This window comes from Drosophila takahashii, chromosome 2L (assembly GCF_030179915.1).
Source record: "Drosophila takahashii strain IR98-3 E-12201 chromosome 2L, DtakHiC1v2, whole genome shotgun sequence".
In the NCBI taxonomy this organism is placed as follows: domain Eukaryota; kingdom Metazoa; phylum Arthropoda; class Insecta; order Diptera; family Drosophilidae; genus Drosophila; species Drosophila takahashii.
Genome location: NC_091678.1, coordinates 1122877 through 1135908, shown reverse-complemented (window position 1 = coordinate 1135908; position 13032 = coordinate 1122877). Strand labels below are relative to the sequence as shown.

At 42.1% G+C, this 13032-nt stretch overlaps 3 protein-coding genes and 1 long non-coding RNA gene across 9 annotated transcripts; 2 read left to right on the top strand and 2 right to left on the bottom strand.

The window, feature by feature from the left end:
- Window positions 1–5452, bottom strand: LOC108067138 (32 kDa beta-galactoside-binding lectin). Of its 6 annotated transcripts, none has more exons than XM_070211447.1 (5): window positions 4330–4412; window positions 3116–3248; window positions 1845–2924; window positions 641–1234; window positions 1–387 (listed from the first exon to the last, which is right to left on the bottom strand). In XM_070211447.1, the coding sequence occupies exons 3-5, from the start codon at window positions 1931–1933 to the stop codon at window positions 120–122; spliced, it is 951 nt and encodes a 316-aa protein (XP_070067548.1). In that variant the 5' UTR covers window positions 1934–2924; window positions 3116–3248; window positions 4330–4412; the 3' UTR covers window positions 1–119. The 6 variants fall into 6 exon arrangements, with proteins under 6 accessions (XP_070067548.1, XP_017011519.2, XP_070067537.1 ...); XM_017156030.3 differs by lacking the exon at window positions 4330–4412 and adding an exon at window positions 3837–3943; XM_070211436.1 differs by lacking the exons at window positions 1845–2924; window positions 4330–4412 and adding an exon at window positions 5417–5452 and having other exon boundaries at window positions 3116–3219.
- On the top strand, window positions 4724–5458 carry LOC138911868 (uncharacterized). Its single transcript, XR_011417503.1, has 2 exons — window positions 4724–4862; window positions 5103–5458. It is a non-coding gene; the product is annotated as an uncharacterized lncRNA (long non-coding RNA).
- Window positions 5459–6710: 1252 nt separating this feature from the next.
- LOC108067117 (uncharacterized) lies at window positions 6711–7440 on the bottom strand. The gene is made up of 3 exons (XM_017155958.3): window positions 7265–7440; window positions 7083–7203; window positions 6711–7031 (listed from the first exon to the last, which is right to left on the bottom strand). The coding sequence occupies exons 1-3, from the start codon at window positions 7336–7338 to the stop codon at window positions 6804–6806; spliced, it is 423 nt and encodes a 140-aa protein (XP_017011447.2). The 5' UTR covers window positions 7339–7440; the 3' UTR covers window positions 6711–6803.
- Window positions 7441–7551: 111 nt separating this feature from the next.
- Window positions 7552–12550, top strand: LOC108067151 (xanthine dehydrogenase-like). The gene is made up of 5 exons (XM_017156047.3): window positions 7552–7817; window positions 7872–10454; window positions 10940–12088; window positions 12158–12325; window positions 12399–12550. The coding sequence occupies exons 1-5, from the start codon at window positions 7779–7781 to the stop codon at window positions 12447–12449; spliced, it is 3990 nt and encodes a 1329-aa protein (XP_017011536.2). The 5' UTR covers window positions 7552–7778; the 3' UTR covers window positions 12450–12550.
- Window positions 12551–13032: the final 482 nt, after the last annotated feature.

The window sequence follows — 13032 nt, the reverse complement described above, 5'->3', positions numbered from 1 at the left end:
TTGCTTTATTCGGATGCTCACAAGAGAAAGTTAACTGGTGCTGTAGTGATCAAAGCCAACGATTGAACAAAGAGCATTCTACGAAAATTCGAATAGATCTGGGAAGCTACCACTTTCGATTAAATGATGGATAGCTTTTCCACGCGCGACAGAAGCGGCGAATCGGAGTGGTATTCCATGCTCCTCACGGCGAAATCTCCGACCTCATTGGTGAAGCACTTTAGGGTAGAAATGGAGAAGGGACGTCCGGGGAAGTTGTAGTAGGTGAAGTACTGACCGTTCACGGCGATCAGAAAGGCACGATCCCCCAGTCCAAAGGCGATCTTGAAGAGTTTTCCGCGCACAAACGGAAATTCGCCCTCGGTTTCTTCGTCACTTATGGCAAAGCTGAAAATAAATCGATGGGAATTAATTAAGATTTTAGATTAATCAATAGATTGATTATTTTGTATACCCAAAAAAAATCGATATGAAACGTAGATAGATCTTACATTATTTAAGATCAATTTTAATTTGATATGTGGCTAGGTAATTTCGACCTGGTCGAAAAGAGTATTTCATGTAAAGTCGATATGAATTTTACATCGATTTTACGGGAACATGTTTTTTTTGTGTGTATGACATTCTATATAGGTTCTACCTGTTATCTTCCCGCTGGTAACTGCGTGAAACCGTCGTACGATCAAAGTTCACGTGGAAGCGGAGCACAGTTCTCCCGGTATCGTTGCACTGGAAGCAGATAGAGAACTCCGTGGTCGGTGGCCCCTTGGCGATGCACTCCATGGCTACCACCGTTCCCGTTTCATAGCGTCTGGGCACATCGCTTTGGAAGGCCACCTTATCCGGACACATGAGAGTTCTCGGGAAGACGAGTGGGAAGAGCATACGATGATGGAACTGCGTGATCTTCTCAAAGTCCCCGTAGGCCCGCACATAGTTGATTTGCTTGGGGAACCTGACGAACTCAAAGGATCCGTACAGCTGATCGTTCACATAGATCTCGAAGCATCGCTGGAGCACTGCCACCCGGAAGGTGAAACTCTGACCCGGCTGTAGGGGATTCTTGGGGCCATCGCACTTCCAGTTCTTCGAGATCTCCTCCTGCTGCCATCCCTCGCCCGGCTGGAACATGCTGCGGATGATCTGGCCCTCACGGAAGTTGGCCTCGATCTTCAGGAACACCGTTTCGCTCTCGTTCGAAGCGTTCACATTGTCCGTGAGATCTAGGGAAATTCTGTCCGCAAGTAGAGTGGGATTAGTAAAATTTATTATAGAAATATTCGATTAAAAAACTTTGTCTAGGTACTTCGGAACTCTCTATTATTTTGTCACCTTAAATTATTTAAAAAATTTTTTTTTTATTTATGAACTTATCAAAATTTTGGAGTATCAGAAATCGCGATTTATTGCTTTATTTTCTCATAGAAATATTTATTTATCGTTCGATATTCGGTACTCTAGTATTTTGTCACCTTAAAATATTTAAATTTTTTTTTTTTTTATAAACTTTATAAAACAAAATTGCTGAATACCAGAAATTGCGGTTTATTGCTTTTTTATAGAAATATTTGTTTATCGTTAGCCACTTATATTTGCCGTCCAATTTGATTGGTTTCTCAATAATCGGTTATTTATAAATGCATTATATCTTAATTGGTTTAGTTTGACCATTATATTATCATGTTTAATATTTAGGAATTTAGTAATTTTTATAAAGCTTTTTTTATTATGTTGAACTTTTTTGATGAAGATTATGGTATTTTTAAGAAGACAGATGGTTTATAAATATGTTATTAATATTATTATCCTAGAGTACCGAGAACCCAAAACAAAAATGCCTTTACTTATTCGGATGAGGCTTGACACGCCCACTGACGATGAGAACATGCCCGAAGGGAACTTCAGTTAAAACCTTAGCTTTCCAAACGTTCATCGCGGCTCCACGGTTCCACTGCAACTGAATCCGTATCCGTATCCTTGTTGGAATCCAGCCTATCCGAATCCCACGTCGCCGTTTTATGCGCCCTTATGCTAATAGATTCGCCATCCGTCGCCTTTCCTCGTTCATTTGTTGTGATTATGTAAAGGCGGGTGAAATGAGGAATTACCTGCAGCCGCATGCAAACTTGACATGGACGTGGTAAGGTTACCCCCAATCCCATTCCGAAGCCCAACCCGTTCAATCGAATCCCATATAAATCCCCGGGCAACCCCCCGTTCGAATCTGAATATCCGACCCACTAAAAGACCCAGCGGAGCTCCATGACGAGAACCTTGCGCGTTTATTTATTTGATTCAATCCTTGCCTTTGTAACCCATAACTGTCATCCTCGAGTTCTTTTCACGGTTGCTGTCACGCCCCCAACTGCCGACTGCCCATTTGTTGCTAGTTACTCGCGGCACTGAGCGAAAAAAACTGTACTAAAATTAATTTACAGTGAAAAATATGAAAATTAAATTAAAACAGTTATGATCCCCGGTAACTCAAAAACTGGTTGAAAAAAATTAAGAAAGTTAAAAGATAATATAGAATCCTTCCAATACGGAAAAAATTAAATTTATACTTAAAACACATTTTTGGAATATCATTAAAACAACATTTAATATCATTTTATGAGGGTAAAATATTTATGATCCCAACTCAATCCACTTTTTATCAATAAATAAATGAAGGGTCATAAAATGTAATACGCCTATAGTAAACTACCGATAATAAAACCACAAAAATCTAAAAAGTAGCTGGATATTTCGATTTATAATTATCTATGTATGCCTTATAGATAAAGAAGGATATATACCTCGTATATATAATATCAAGCTCTCAATATAATGTTTTGTATAATCCTATTCGTTTCAAGAAATTACATAGCCGTGTTCTCCATCTTAGCCTCTCCCTTTTGACGGCTTCCATTGTTGTTGCGTGTCTTGGGCGAAATAAAACAAGGTAACAACAATTGATTCCCTGTCTAAAGTTTTTGCATTTGCAGTAAAGTGCGACTTGGGGGCTGAGCTTTGGGCTCTCCTCCACCTGGAGCACTTTTCCAGTAGCTCCCTGCCCCCCAGAAACTCCTCCCCCGGAGATTCCAGTCCGGGTAATTCATTTCTTTTGACGTACCTTGGCATATTCGCTGAAGTTCTGTCTCCGTCTCTGTCTGCGTCTACACCTTTCGCTTTCGTCCACGTCCAAACCAATGACATCTCCTCGGGGCTCCACTCATCCTGGAACAGTGAAAGGTCCTCTATAAGCCCTTTAGAGAAGTATACAAAATATATTAAGATTAATTAGATAATTAAATTAAAAAAAAAAAAAAAAAAAAAAAAAAGATGACTAATGTCTAATACTGTCCCAACTTTAGTACATTTTAGGTAGAGTTTAAACGATATTATACTAATATCTAAAATGAATAACAGAGACTTTAGTTAACTTCTTTGAAGATTCTCCCAAAAGTGTTTAGTTATTAGAGGCCTTACTGTACTCCCCCCTTGGAATACGTGGCCTCTGTTTGTCTATGTTTCCTTAAATGTTTCTGTCGCTTGCACCTGAACGAATTGGGTCCAAGTCTTCAGCCTAACTCGACTTGGCTGGGCTCACTTATTTCTGATTGCGTTTCACCTTGGAACCTCCCAACCCACCCGAACCCCCATTTTCCAACTACCCAAAGATGTGCCTGGCTTTGCCTGCTACGAATGGCAAATGGCAAATCGCTAATTGGTTAGTTATGGCCACTGACAATCCAATCCATCAATTGGCATTCCGACAGCCCAATATAAACATCCTTTGGTGACCTTGTCAACTCCTGCCTCTGACCTCTGACCCCGCCCACCAATTGGCTCACACGCCCACTTGTTCAGCGCCTTTTCAAACAGAACTAATGAAGTAATCGTGTCGATTTCAACTTTAATTTCCGCTTGTCACTCCAACTGATAACCCGAAAGCAAGTGGGCCAATGCGAGCAAGGTTTGTGTACGTTGCACAATTATCAGTTTCAGTTTCGGCTTCGGTTAAATTGTTGCCTTATAGAGTGCCACGTTAGAAGCCCTTAGAAACCCTTTTTTAACCCCACAATGCACAGAAAAAATAAATAATTTATGATCATGTTATTAACTTTATATCAAAAGGATGTAAAACTATCAGAAATTCCATTCAAAAATATCCCTTATGATCATATTTTTTTAAAACCTATGATAATGATCACATTATTCAATAATTAATTTCAATAAGATGTAAAACTATAAAAATCCATACATTATTATATTTTTTATAATTTTTCTTTTCTGTTTTATATCCATATCCTCTTGATACAATATTAAATCTTTAAATTGACCAACATATCGTTCTAGTTTTTCTCTCCGTGCCTCTCCAGAATTCTTATCTCGTCCCCAAGTCTGGAGCACTTTTTTCCCCAGCCGTATCGAATCGGTTTAAAGCGAGCGACGACACGTCTACAGAAATCAGATTTTACGGTCGGGTCTGGCGAACGGATCCGCAAATCGTACAACCAATATAGTGATAATGGGTTTACGGCCCCCGAGAGAACTAACCATTATGCCAGCGCACCAAGTAGAGTCGATTCCAAAACCCGAACACCCCAAACCGAATCCGAAACCCAAACGGAAGCCGAATATAACGATTCGATTTTTAATCAACCGGCTTCACCACTTGAGGTGGCGTCTGCTTTTTGGGGGCGGAGCGAATCACGCCGCTCTTTGGTATCAGTGCCAGGTTTTATCATCACTTAAGATCAGTGAAGGAACCATTTCGGATTGATAGTGGTTCGAAGAAGCGCTTATCGCCGATCCTCACCTGATGACGTACCCATTTAGGATATGCCAACTCATTATTTCACTTGAGATATCCATTGGTAACCGCACTTCCTCAAGATACACATTGCACCATATAGAAAACCATTCCTAACTTCAACACGTGGCCTTTAAATCGGACATGAAAATAACTTAAGCCAAACGAACAAACTTCTTGCGATCACAGTTTGCATCCCCTTGGCCCAAGTAATTCGCTGCCCCAAAGGGATACTATTAACCACTCCACGTAGGCACTACTATATGCACTATATATAACACCATATCTTTTTTTTCTTCGACAGGAATCGGATCGTTTCGGATCGGCACTATATATGCTCTTGTCGCGTTTCGGAACGTAACTGAAACGTCGGATTTGACGGTGAAGTTTAAAATGCCAGCTCCCGATGAAGAATCGGGGCCCACGAAGCAGTATAGTATAGTATCGTCGATCGCTACCCATATCTCACCTGTACAGGTGTACAACTGTGCGACTGCAAAGGAGCGATAGAGAGAGAGAGCCGAAAAAAAACAGAAACGGAAAACAAATAAATATGAAATATTGAACTGGAGCAGAAAGTGGGTGATATTTTGTAGATAGCATAGCGCACACACACACCTTTGTATTGGCCATTAAACGCGACTGTCAACGTAGCTGAAAGGCTGAAAAGAAAAGAAAATGAAATGGAAATGGAAATGCCAGTGGAAATGGAAATGTCGCCCCACAATTTGTCTCAATAGATTCTGTCGTGGCTGGCGTTATCAGTACCAGGTAGTGTGAACAGGTGAGGGTTCCCGACTGCCCCCTTTACCTGCGAACCCGTCAGGCGCATCCATTAAAACCACCCCACAGTCACGGGCATTACTATAGATTTTTGTATATATTTTCTTTTTAATAATTGCGCTTCTGGTTGTGCAAATGCTTAATCATCAGTTTTATTCTAATAGAATATCAACATCTTTGAAGAATATTTAGAGTTCTAGTTCTGCTTAGTAATGTAAGAAAAAACTTTCTTAGTTATAAAAGGTTGCGGAAATAGGAAGTCTTTATTTCAAATATAGCATGAGTAGAAATTTTATATAATATCAAAAATAGTTAATAAGAGGTTTTACTATATTTAACAATGGAGTTGAAAAAAAAACAAATTTTACAAATAATTTATTATTTAATGGAAAGAAAAAACTTTTTTTTTTGTTTTGACCTTTTTTTATTAGTTGTAATTGTTGAATTATACTTAACAATCAAATCTTAGATATTATATAATAATCAAATCTTAAGTTATCAACATAATTCTCTTAGTTGCATCTTGAGTTCTACTATTTTGACCCCAACTGTACTTTTTTATGTGCCTCTGACAAGTGACAACTTCGACTCTATATTTGCTGGAGCCTGTCCGTTTCGCCCCACCTTCCTTATCGCCCCTAGCGACTTTATCAGAAGACAGCGAACATGCCGAGAAAAGCCATCATTTTCTTTGATGTTCGCACGAGACGGAGTGTCATTAATTGATTTATAACTAAAGTTGATTGCCAGGGCTTCCTGGGAGTGTTTGCTTTGGTCCGATTTGAGGATGTCCAAGTGGTTATACAAATGGCCAACTAATTAAGGTAAATGTGTTTGCTGTGATGTTAACTCTGTGGGGAGATATCTTCTCGCCTTGGCAGATATGTATTGTGTTTTTTACCTCAAGTGATAACGTCGATGGGGTGAGAACACGGAGTCGATCGGGCACTTAGATGATTGGGATGGCAACAAGGTGGCTCGTTTCGGTTCCATTTCGTCATCCAGTGTTTGCTCCCATTTCGATCATTGTTTGAAGTGGGAACAGAAAGTGAGCACACAGCCCATTTATTTCTTTTTACCCCGGCATTCCCATTCTCAATTCAATTTCCAGCAAATGTGTACATTTAGAGCGTGTTTATTCAGCTTGACAATGTCGCACTTGTACACAATATATACATCTAGATGGTATGGTATGGTTTGGCTGGAGTTCCAGGGAAATATCCTATAGATCGGTGGTCTGCTGCTTTTTGGCCTCGATCACATTCTGCATGACCAGATCGTACAGGTTGTCCTCCTCTTCGTGTGGGTTTCCCTTTTCTTCCCTCTTATCACCGACCTCCTCCAGACTCTCTAGTTCCCTTCGGTAATTTTGCAGGGCCTTTTGAAGGAGTTTCTCTACGGGGGAATACGTGGAACGTGATCTCAGGCGGGCTTTTGCTATTTCCAGTGCCTGAAAATATCATGCTTATCATATCATACCCTATTTATAGGAAAAAATTACCTTTAAAGTGTTGGTATTTCGTAAAAGAGCTTCTTCATAGGACAAAACCCTCGGAACAGCGGTGGTAGAAGTCTCAGCCAGCTTTTCGTTCTGCTGCTCCAGTTTCAGTTCCTCAGCTTGTCTATAGGGAAACCCATCTCTATATAATCTTACAATTTTCCTATAGCATAAGTACAACCCACACTTTCTCCAATTTCTGATCAACCTCCGCCTCGAGGGCGAGGTATTTGTCATTAATCTCCTTGATGAGGTCCATTGTTCGTCCTTCAAAAGGGATTTGTAAACAGAAACCTAAACAAACGAGTTGCCATGCAACGGTAATTTGTTTTGGACGTTAGCAGGTGTTGCCAGGTAGTTTGAAATTGATTGTGACTGTCAGAGATACCTGAGTTAATAGTGTTGCCACAGCAATAGAAAAAGGAACCGTTATCGTTAACCCATTAAAAACAATTTCTCTTCTTGTTTATAAAGATAATAAAGACAGCTGATTTAGTGTGAAGTGGTTGTTCGTGTGGGGTCTCGACCTTGGGATTTTGCGATTTTTTATTATAGATCTCTCTAGATATATATTTTTGGATATATACATAGATAAGATATATGGAGGATATATAACATCATCTGACAGTGCGTGGATTTGGTAATTTGTATTCGACGATCGCGTGAGATTCTTGGTCCTCTGATATAAATTTTAAAATCATGAACTCGGTGTTGGTGTTTTTTGTGAACGGGAAAAAGGTATTTTGATATACTTCGTAGTAAATATGGTATAACTACCTATCTGCTTTCCAGGTAACCGAAAATAATCCCGATCCGGAATTTACGCTCCTCACTTATTTGCGGGAAAAACTGAGGCTGTGTGGCACCAAGTTGGGATGTGCGGAGGGCGGATGTGGCGCCTGCACTGTGATGGTGTCCCGCCTGGATCGTCGTGCCAATAGAATCCTCCACCTGGCGGTCAACGCCTGTCTTACTCCAGTTTGTTCCCTCCACGGATGTGCGGTGACCACGGTGGAGGGAATTGGGAGCACCAGGACCCGATTGCATCCTGTCCAGGAGCGTCTGGCCAAAGCGCATGGATCTCAGTGTGGCTTCTGTTCGCCGGGCATGGTCATGTCCATGTACGCTCTCCTCCGGAATGCTGAGAAACCCTCTATGCGGGATTTGGAGATGACTTTCCAGGGCAATCTATGCCGCTGCACTGGCTATCGACCCATTCTCGAGGGCTACAAGACTTTTACTAAAGAATTTCAATGCGGAATGGGCGATAAATGCTGCAAGGTCAAGACATTTTCTAGCGAAAATGATAAGCTCTTCGAGGCTAGTAACTTCCAGCCTTTGGATCCCAGCCAGGAACCCATTTTTCCGCCGGAACTTCAGTTGAGTGACTTCCTCGATAAGCAGAACTTGATCTTTCGTTCGGAGCGAGTTACCTGGTATCGTCCCACCAATCTCAAAGAGCTCCTCCAACTGAAGGCAAAGCATCCGGGTGCTAAACTAATCGTGGGCAACACGGAAGTGGGCGTGGAGATAAAGTTCAAGCATATGCTCTACCCACACCTCATTAACCCGAGTCAGGTGAAGGATCTGCTGGAGATTAGGGACTGCCAGGATGGTATCTACTTTGGTGCCGCAGTGAGTTTGTCTGAAATCGATGCTCATCTAAGGAAGAGAATTGAAGAGCTGCCTGAATCGGAAACCAGATTGTTCCAATGCTCAGTGGAGATGCTTCATCACTTTGCCGGCAAGCAGATCCGTAATGTCGCCTGCTTGGGTGGAAACATTATGACCGGAAGTCCCATTTCCGATGTGAATCCCTTGCTTTTGGCAGCAGGAAGTCAGTTGGAGGTGGCTAGTGTTTCTTCCAGTGGAGAGATTCAAAGGAGGAAGGTCAAAATGGATAATGGATTTTTTACTTCCTACCGAAGGAGTGTTATTGAAGATCATGAGGCTCTTCTCGGAATCTTCTTGAAGAAAACTTGTAAAGATGAGTACATGGTGGCTTTTAAACAGTCTAGAAGAAGATCGGATGACATAGCCATCGTAAATGCTGCCATAAATGTGAGGTTTCAGGAGAATACCAATATAGTTTCGGAGATTTCAATGGCCTTTGGTGGAATGGCTCCCACCACAGTTATGGCTCCTATAACCTCTCAATTGATGATTAATCAGCAGTGGAATCACCAATTAATGGAGAAAGTGATAGAGAGTCTTTCCAAGGAGTTACCCCTCGATGCCTCTGCTCCTGGTGGAATGATCGCCTATCGTCGAGCTTTGCTGGTTAGCCTGTTCTTCAAGGCTTTCCTGGTCATTAGCCAAAAGTTGGGTAACCTGGGTGATTCCCTGCCAACTAAAGAGCAAAGTGGAGGGGAGAGATTCCATTTTCCATCAAACCTGAAGAGTGCTCAAATCTTCGAGTGCGTCTCCAGTGAACAAGCCATCTGCGATCCCATTGGAAGACCTCAAGTTCATGCAGCTGCCTTGAAACAGGTCACCGGAGAAGCGATCTACACAGATGATATACCTGCCATGGCTGGGGAGGTCTATTTAGCTTTGGTCCTGAGTTCAAAACCACTTGCTAAGATCACCAAGCTGGATGCCAGTGAGGCTCTGGCTTTGGAGGGAGTCCATCGGTTCTTCTGCCACAAGGATTTAAACGACCAAGAGAATGAAGTGGGTAGGGTGGCCCATGATGAGCACGTCTTTGCCGCCGGGGAAGTTCGTTGCTGTGGTCAGGTGATTGGAGCCATAGCTGCCGACAACAAGACCTTGGCCCAAAGAGCCGCTCGGATGGTGAAGGTGGAGTACCAGGAGTTGGAGGAACCAGTTATTCTGACCATCGAAGAGGCTATTAAGCACAGGTCCTTCTTTTCTCAGCATCCTCGTCCTCTGATTCAGGGAAATGTGGAGGAGGCCTTCACCCAGGCAGATCACCTCTACGAGGGAACCTGTCGAATGGGCGGACAGGAACACTTCTATCTGGAGACCCATGCGGCACTAGCTGTTCCCCGAGATTCCGATGAGCTGGAACTCTTCTGCTCCACCCAGAATCCCACGGAGGTGCAGAAGCTGGTGGCCAATGTCACCTCACTTCCTGCAAACAAAGTCGTTTGTCGGACGAAGCGTTTGGGCGGCGGTTTTGGGGGCAAGGAATCGCGAACCATTTCCGTGGCCCTTCCCGTCGCCCTGGTCGCCCATCGGATGGGTCGTCCTGTGCGCTGCATGCTGGATCGAGACGAGGACATGCTCATTACCGGCACTCGCCATCCCTTCCTGTTCAAGTACAAGGTGGGCTTCTCAAAGGAGGGACTGATCACTGCCTGCGACATCGAGTGCTACAGCAACGCCGGATATTCCTTGGATGTCTCCGTTGCGGTGAGTGCTAGAAGAACTATCACTAATCTCTGAAGATTATTAAAGGAAAGAGCGATTTTTAAGAGAGTACGACCACATTGAAAACCCTAAGAGCTAGAACAGCCAAATTGCGGGCCTAACCGCTCTTTAGGATCCCAAATGTCCTTCCAGTGGCACCAAACAGCCCCAACATCAATATTTGGACCAACAAAATTAGATGTATTTAGTGCATAACTTCTAAAGTGGTTGGAATTTTTAAATTTTGTTTTTAGCCAAATTTTTGTTTTGAAAAAACCTAATTATACATAAAAGAAAATTTCGAAAAATGTGCATTAAAACATTTTTTTTGTTCTTACATTTTTTTTATAAAATTTTTTTATATTTTTTTTACATTATTAGTAATAATAATATTAATTTATTACCAAACCTAATCCTTTATTTATTTATGATACTAGTAAAAAAGTCTTTCGTTGAATTCTTCTGATGAACATAACCTTTTTTTTCAGGTTTTGGAGCGTGCAATGTTCCACTTTGAGAACTGCTACAGGATACCCAATGTTCGAGTGATGGGACGGCTTTGCAAGACGAACCTGGCTTCGAACACGGCCTTCCGTGGCTTCGGGGGACCACAGGGTATGTTCGCCGGCGAGCACATCATCCGGGATGTGGCCCGAATAGTGGGTCGCGATGTGGTGGACGTGATGCGCTTGAACTTCTACAAAACAGGGGATTATACCCACTACCGTCAGCAACTGGATCACTTTCCCATCGAGCGATGTCTGGAGGATTGCCTAAGGCAGTCGAGGTACGAGAAGAAGCTCGAGGAGATCACTGCATTTAATCGAGAGAATCGCTGGAGGAAACGCGGAATGGCGGTGGTGCCCACGAAATATGGCATTGCATTTGGGGTCCTGCATTTAAATCAAGGTGGTGCCCTGATCCACATTTACGCTGATGGATCTGTTTTATTGTCCCATGGAGGCGTTGAGATGGGACAGGGTCTGCATACCAAGATGATTCAGTGCGTCGCTAGAGCTTTGGGAATTCCCCACGAACTCATTCACATTGCGGAGGCTTCCACGGATAAGGTACCGAATACCTCGGCCACGGCGGCTAGTTTGGCATCGGATCTCAATGGGATGGCAGTGCTGGATGCCTGCGAGAAGCTCAATCAGAGATTGGCTCCCATCAAGGAGGCACTTCCTCATAAAACCTGGAAGGAGTGGATCAAGAAAGCCTATCTCGATCGGGTCAGTCTCTCGGCCACCGGATTCTACGCCATTCCGGACATTGGCGTCTATCATCCGGAAAGCAATCCGAATGCCCGAACCTTTAGCTACTTCACCAATGGTGTGGGCATCAGTGTGGTGGAGATCGACTGCCTGACTGGAGACCATCAGGTGCTCAGCACGGACATAGTCATGGATATCGGATCCAGTCTGAATCCGGCCATTGACATTGGACAGATCGAGGGGGCATTTATGCAGGGCTATGGATTGTTTACCCTCGAGGAGCTGGTGTATTCACCGCAGGGAATGCTGATGTCCAGAGGACCCGGCATGTATAAGGTTCCGGGATTTGAGGACATTCCCGGCGAGTTCAATGTCAGCCTACTGACAGGAGCGCCCAATCCTCGGGCTGTCTACTCCTCCAAGGTAATTCTCTGTAGAAAGAAATATGATATCACTATTATATTAATTTCTTATACCATAAATATTTAACAGGCTGTTGGGGAACCCCCGCTCTTCATAGGATCTTCAGTTTTCTTCGCCATCAAGGAGGCCATTGCAGCTGCTCGCGAAGATGAGGGTCTGAGTGGAGACTTCCCTCTGGAGGCTCCTGCCACCTCAGCTCGCATTCGAATGGCCTGTCAGGATAAATTCACCAACTTGGTAGGTTTTTTTCCCCTAGAAAAGTTTGAAATAGGAAGAACAGTTAATTATAAATTTTGTTAAATTTTTGTAGGTTGAAATACCCGAAGCAGGAACATTTACTCCATGGAACATTGTGCCTTAAAAAGTGTTTGTATAGTTATTAATGTACCAAGAATTTTGTAATGTAAATGTATTCTTGTACCAAATAAGTGTTTAAAATAAATATAGATAATTAAAATGTAACTTTTAATATTTTTAAAAGTTTTTCTTTCCGCATTATGAACTATTTATCATAAAAAATTTGGTATAATAAAAATAATTTAATAAAATAACATGTTTACATGTTTTTAAATAAATGTTATTAAATATTTGACATGACATTTATTTTGTGGTCCTGAGGGGAAAATAAATAACTCTAAACAAACAAAGTCCAACCCTTCCATATGTGAGCACAATTTGTTGCTTGTAAACAATGCCATTTTATCTGTATGACCATTAAAACGAGAAAGTAATTACATAGAATGAGCGATAGCTTATCTCTGCGTGATTTATTATGTTTGCAAATAAACCTTTGGCGATAAATCGATTCAGGGAAAATAGCATTTACATGTATGTTAGATACACGCCCAACATTAAAGAACTTAATAATTTTAGCATACACACTTTTTCCATTTTAGTCATCCGAAAATTATCAAGCTGTAATATCCGCTTTCTATATATTTTCT

Excerpts from the sequence above, each read along its gene's own strand:
- LOC108067138 (XM_070211428.1), bottom strand. Across the intron at positions 1,235-3,115 it reads ACTTCAGCGAATATGCCAAG|AATTTCCCTAGATCTCACGG; the intron begins GTACGTCAAAAG and ends ACTTGCGGACAG. Across the intron at positions 388-640 it reads TACCAGCGGGAAGATAACAG|CTTTGCCATAAGTGACGAAG; the intron begins GTAGAACCTATA and ends ATTTATTTTCAG.
- LOC108067117 (XM_017155958.3), bottom strand. The coding sequence starts at position 7,338 with ATGGACCTCATCAAGGAGATTAATGACAAATACCTCGCCCTCGAGGCG. Across the intron at positions 7,204-7,264 it reads GATCAGAAATTGGAGAAAGT|ACAAGCTGAGGAACTGAAAC; the intron begins GTGGGTTGTACT and ends GTTTCCCTATAG. Across the intron at positions 7,032-7,082 it reads GAAATACCAACACTTTAAAG|GCACTGGAAATAGCAAAAGC; the intron begins GTAATTTTTTCC and ends TGATATTTTCAG.
- LOC108067151 (XM_017156047.3), top strand. The coding sequence starts at position 7,779 with ATGAACTCGGTGTTGGTGTTTTTTGTGAACGGGAAAAAG. Across the intron at positions 10,455-10,939 it reads CCTTGGATGTCTCCGTTGCG|GTTTTGGAGCGTGCAATGTT; the intron begins GTGAGTGCTAGA and ends CTTTTTTTTCAG. Across the intron at positions 12,089-12,157 it reads GGGCTGTCTACTCCTCCAAG|GCTGTTGGGGAACCCCCGCT; the intron begins GTAATTCTCTGT and ends AATATTTAACAG.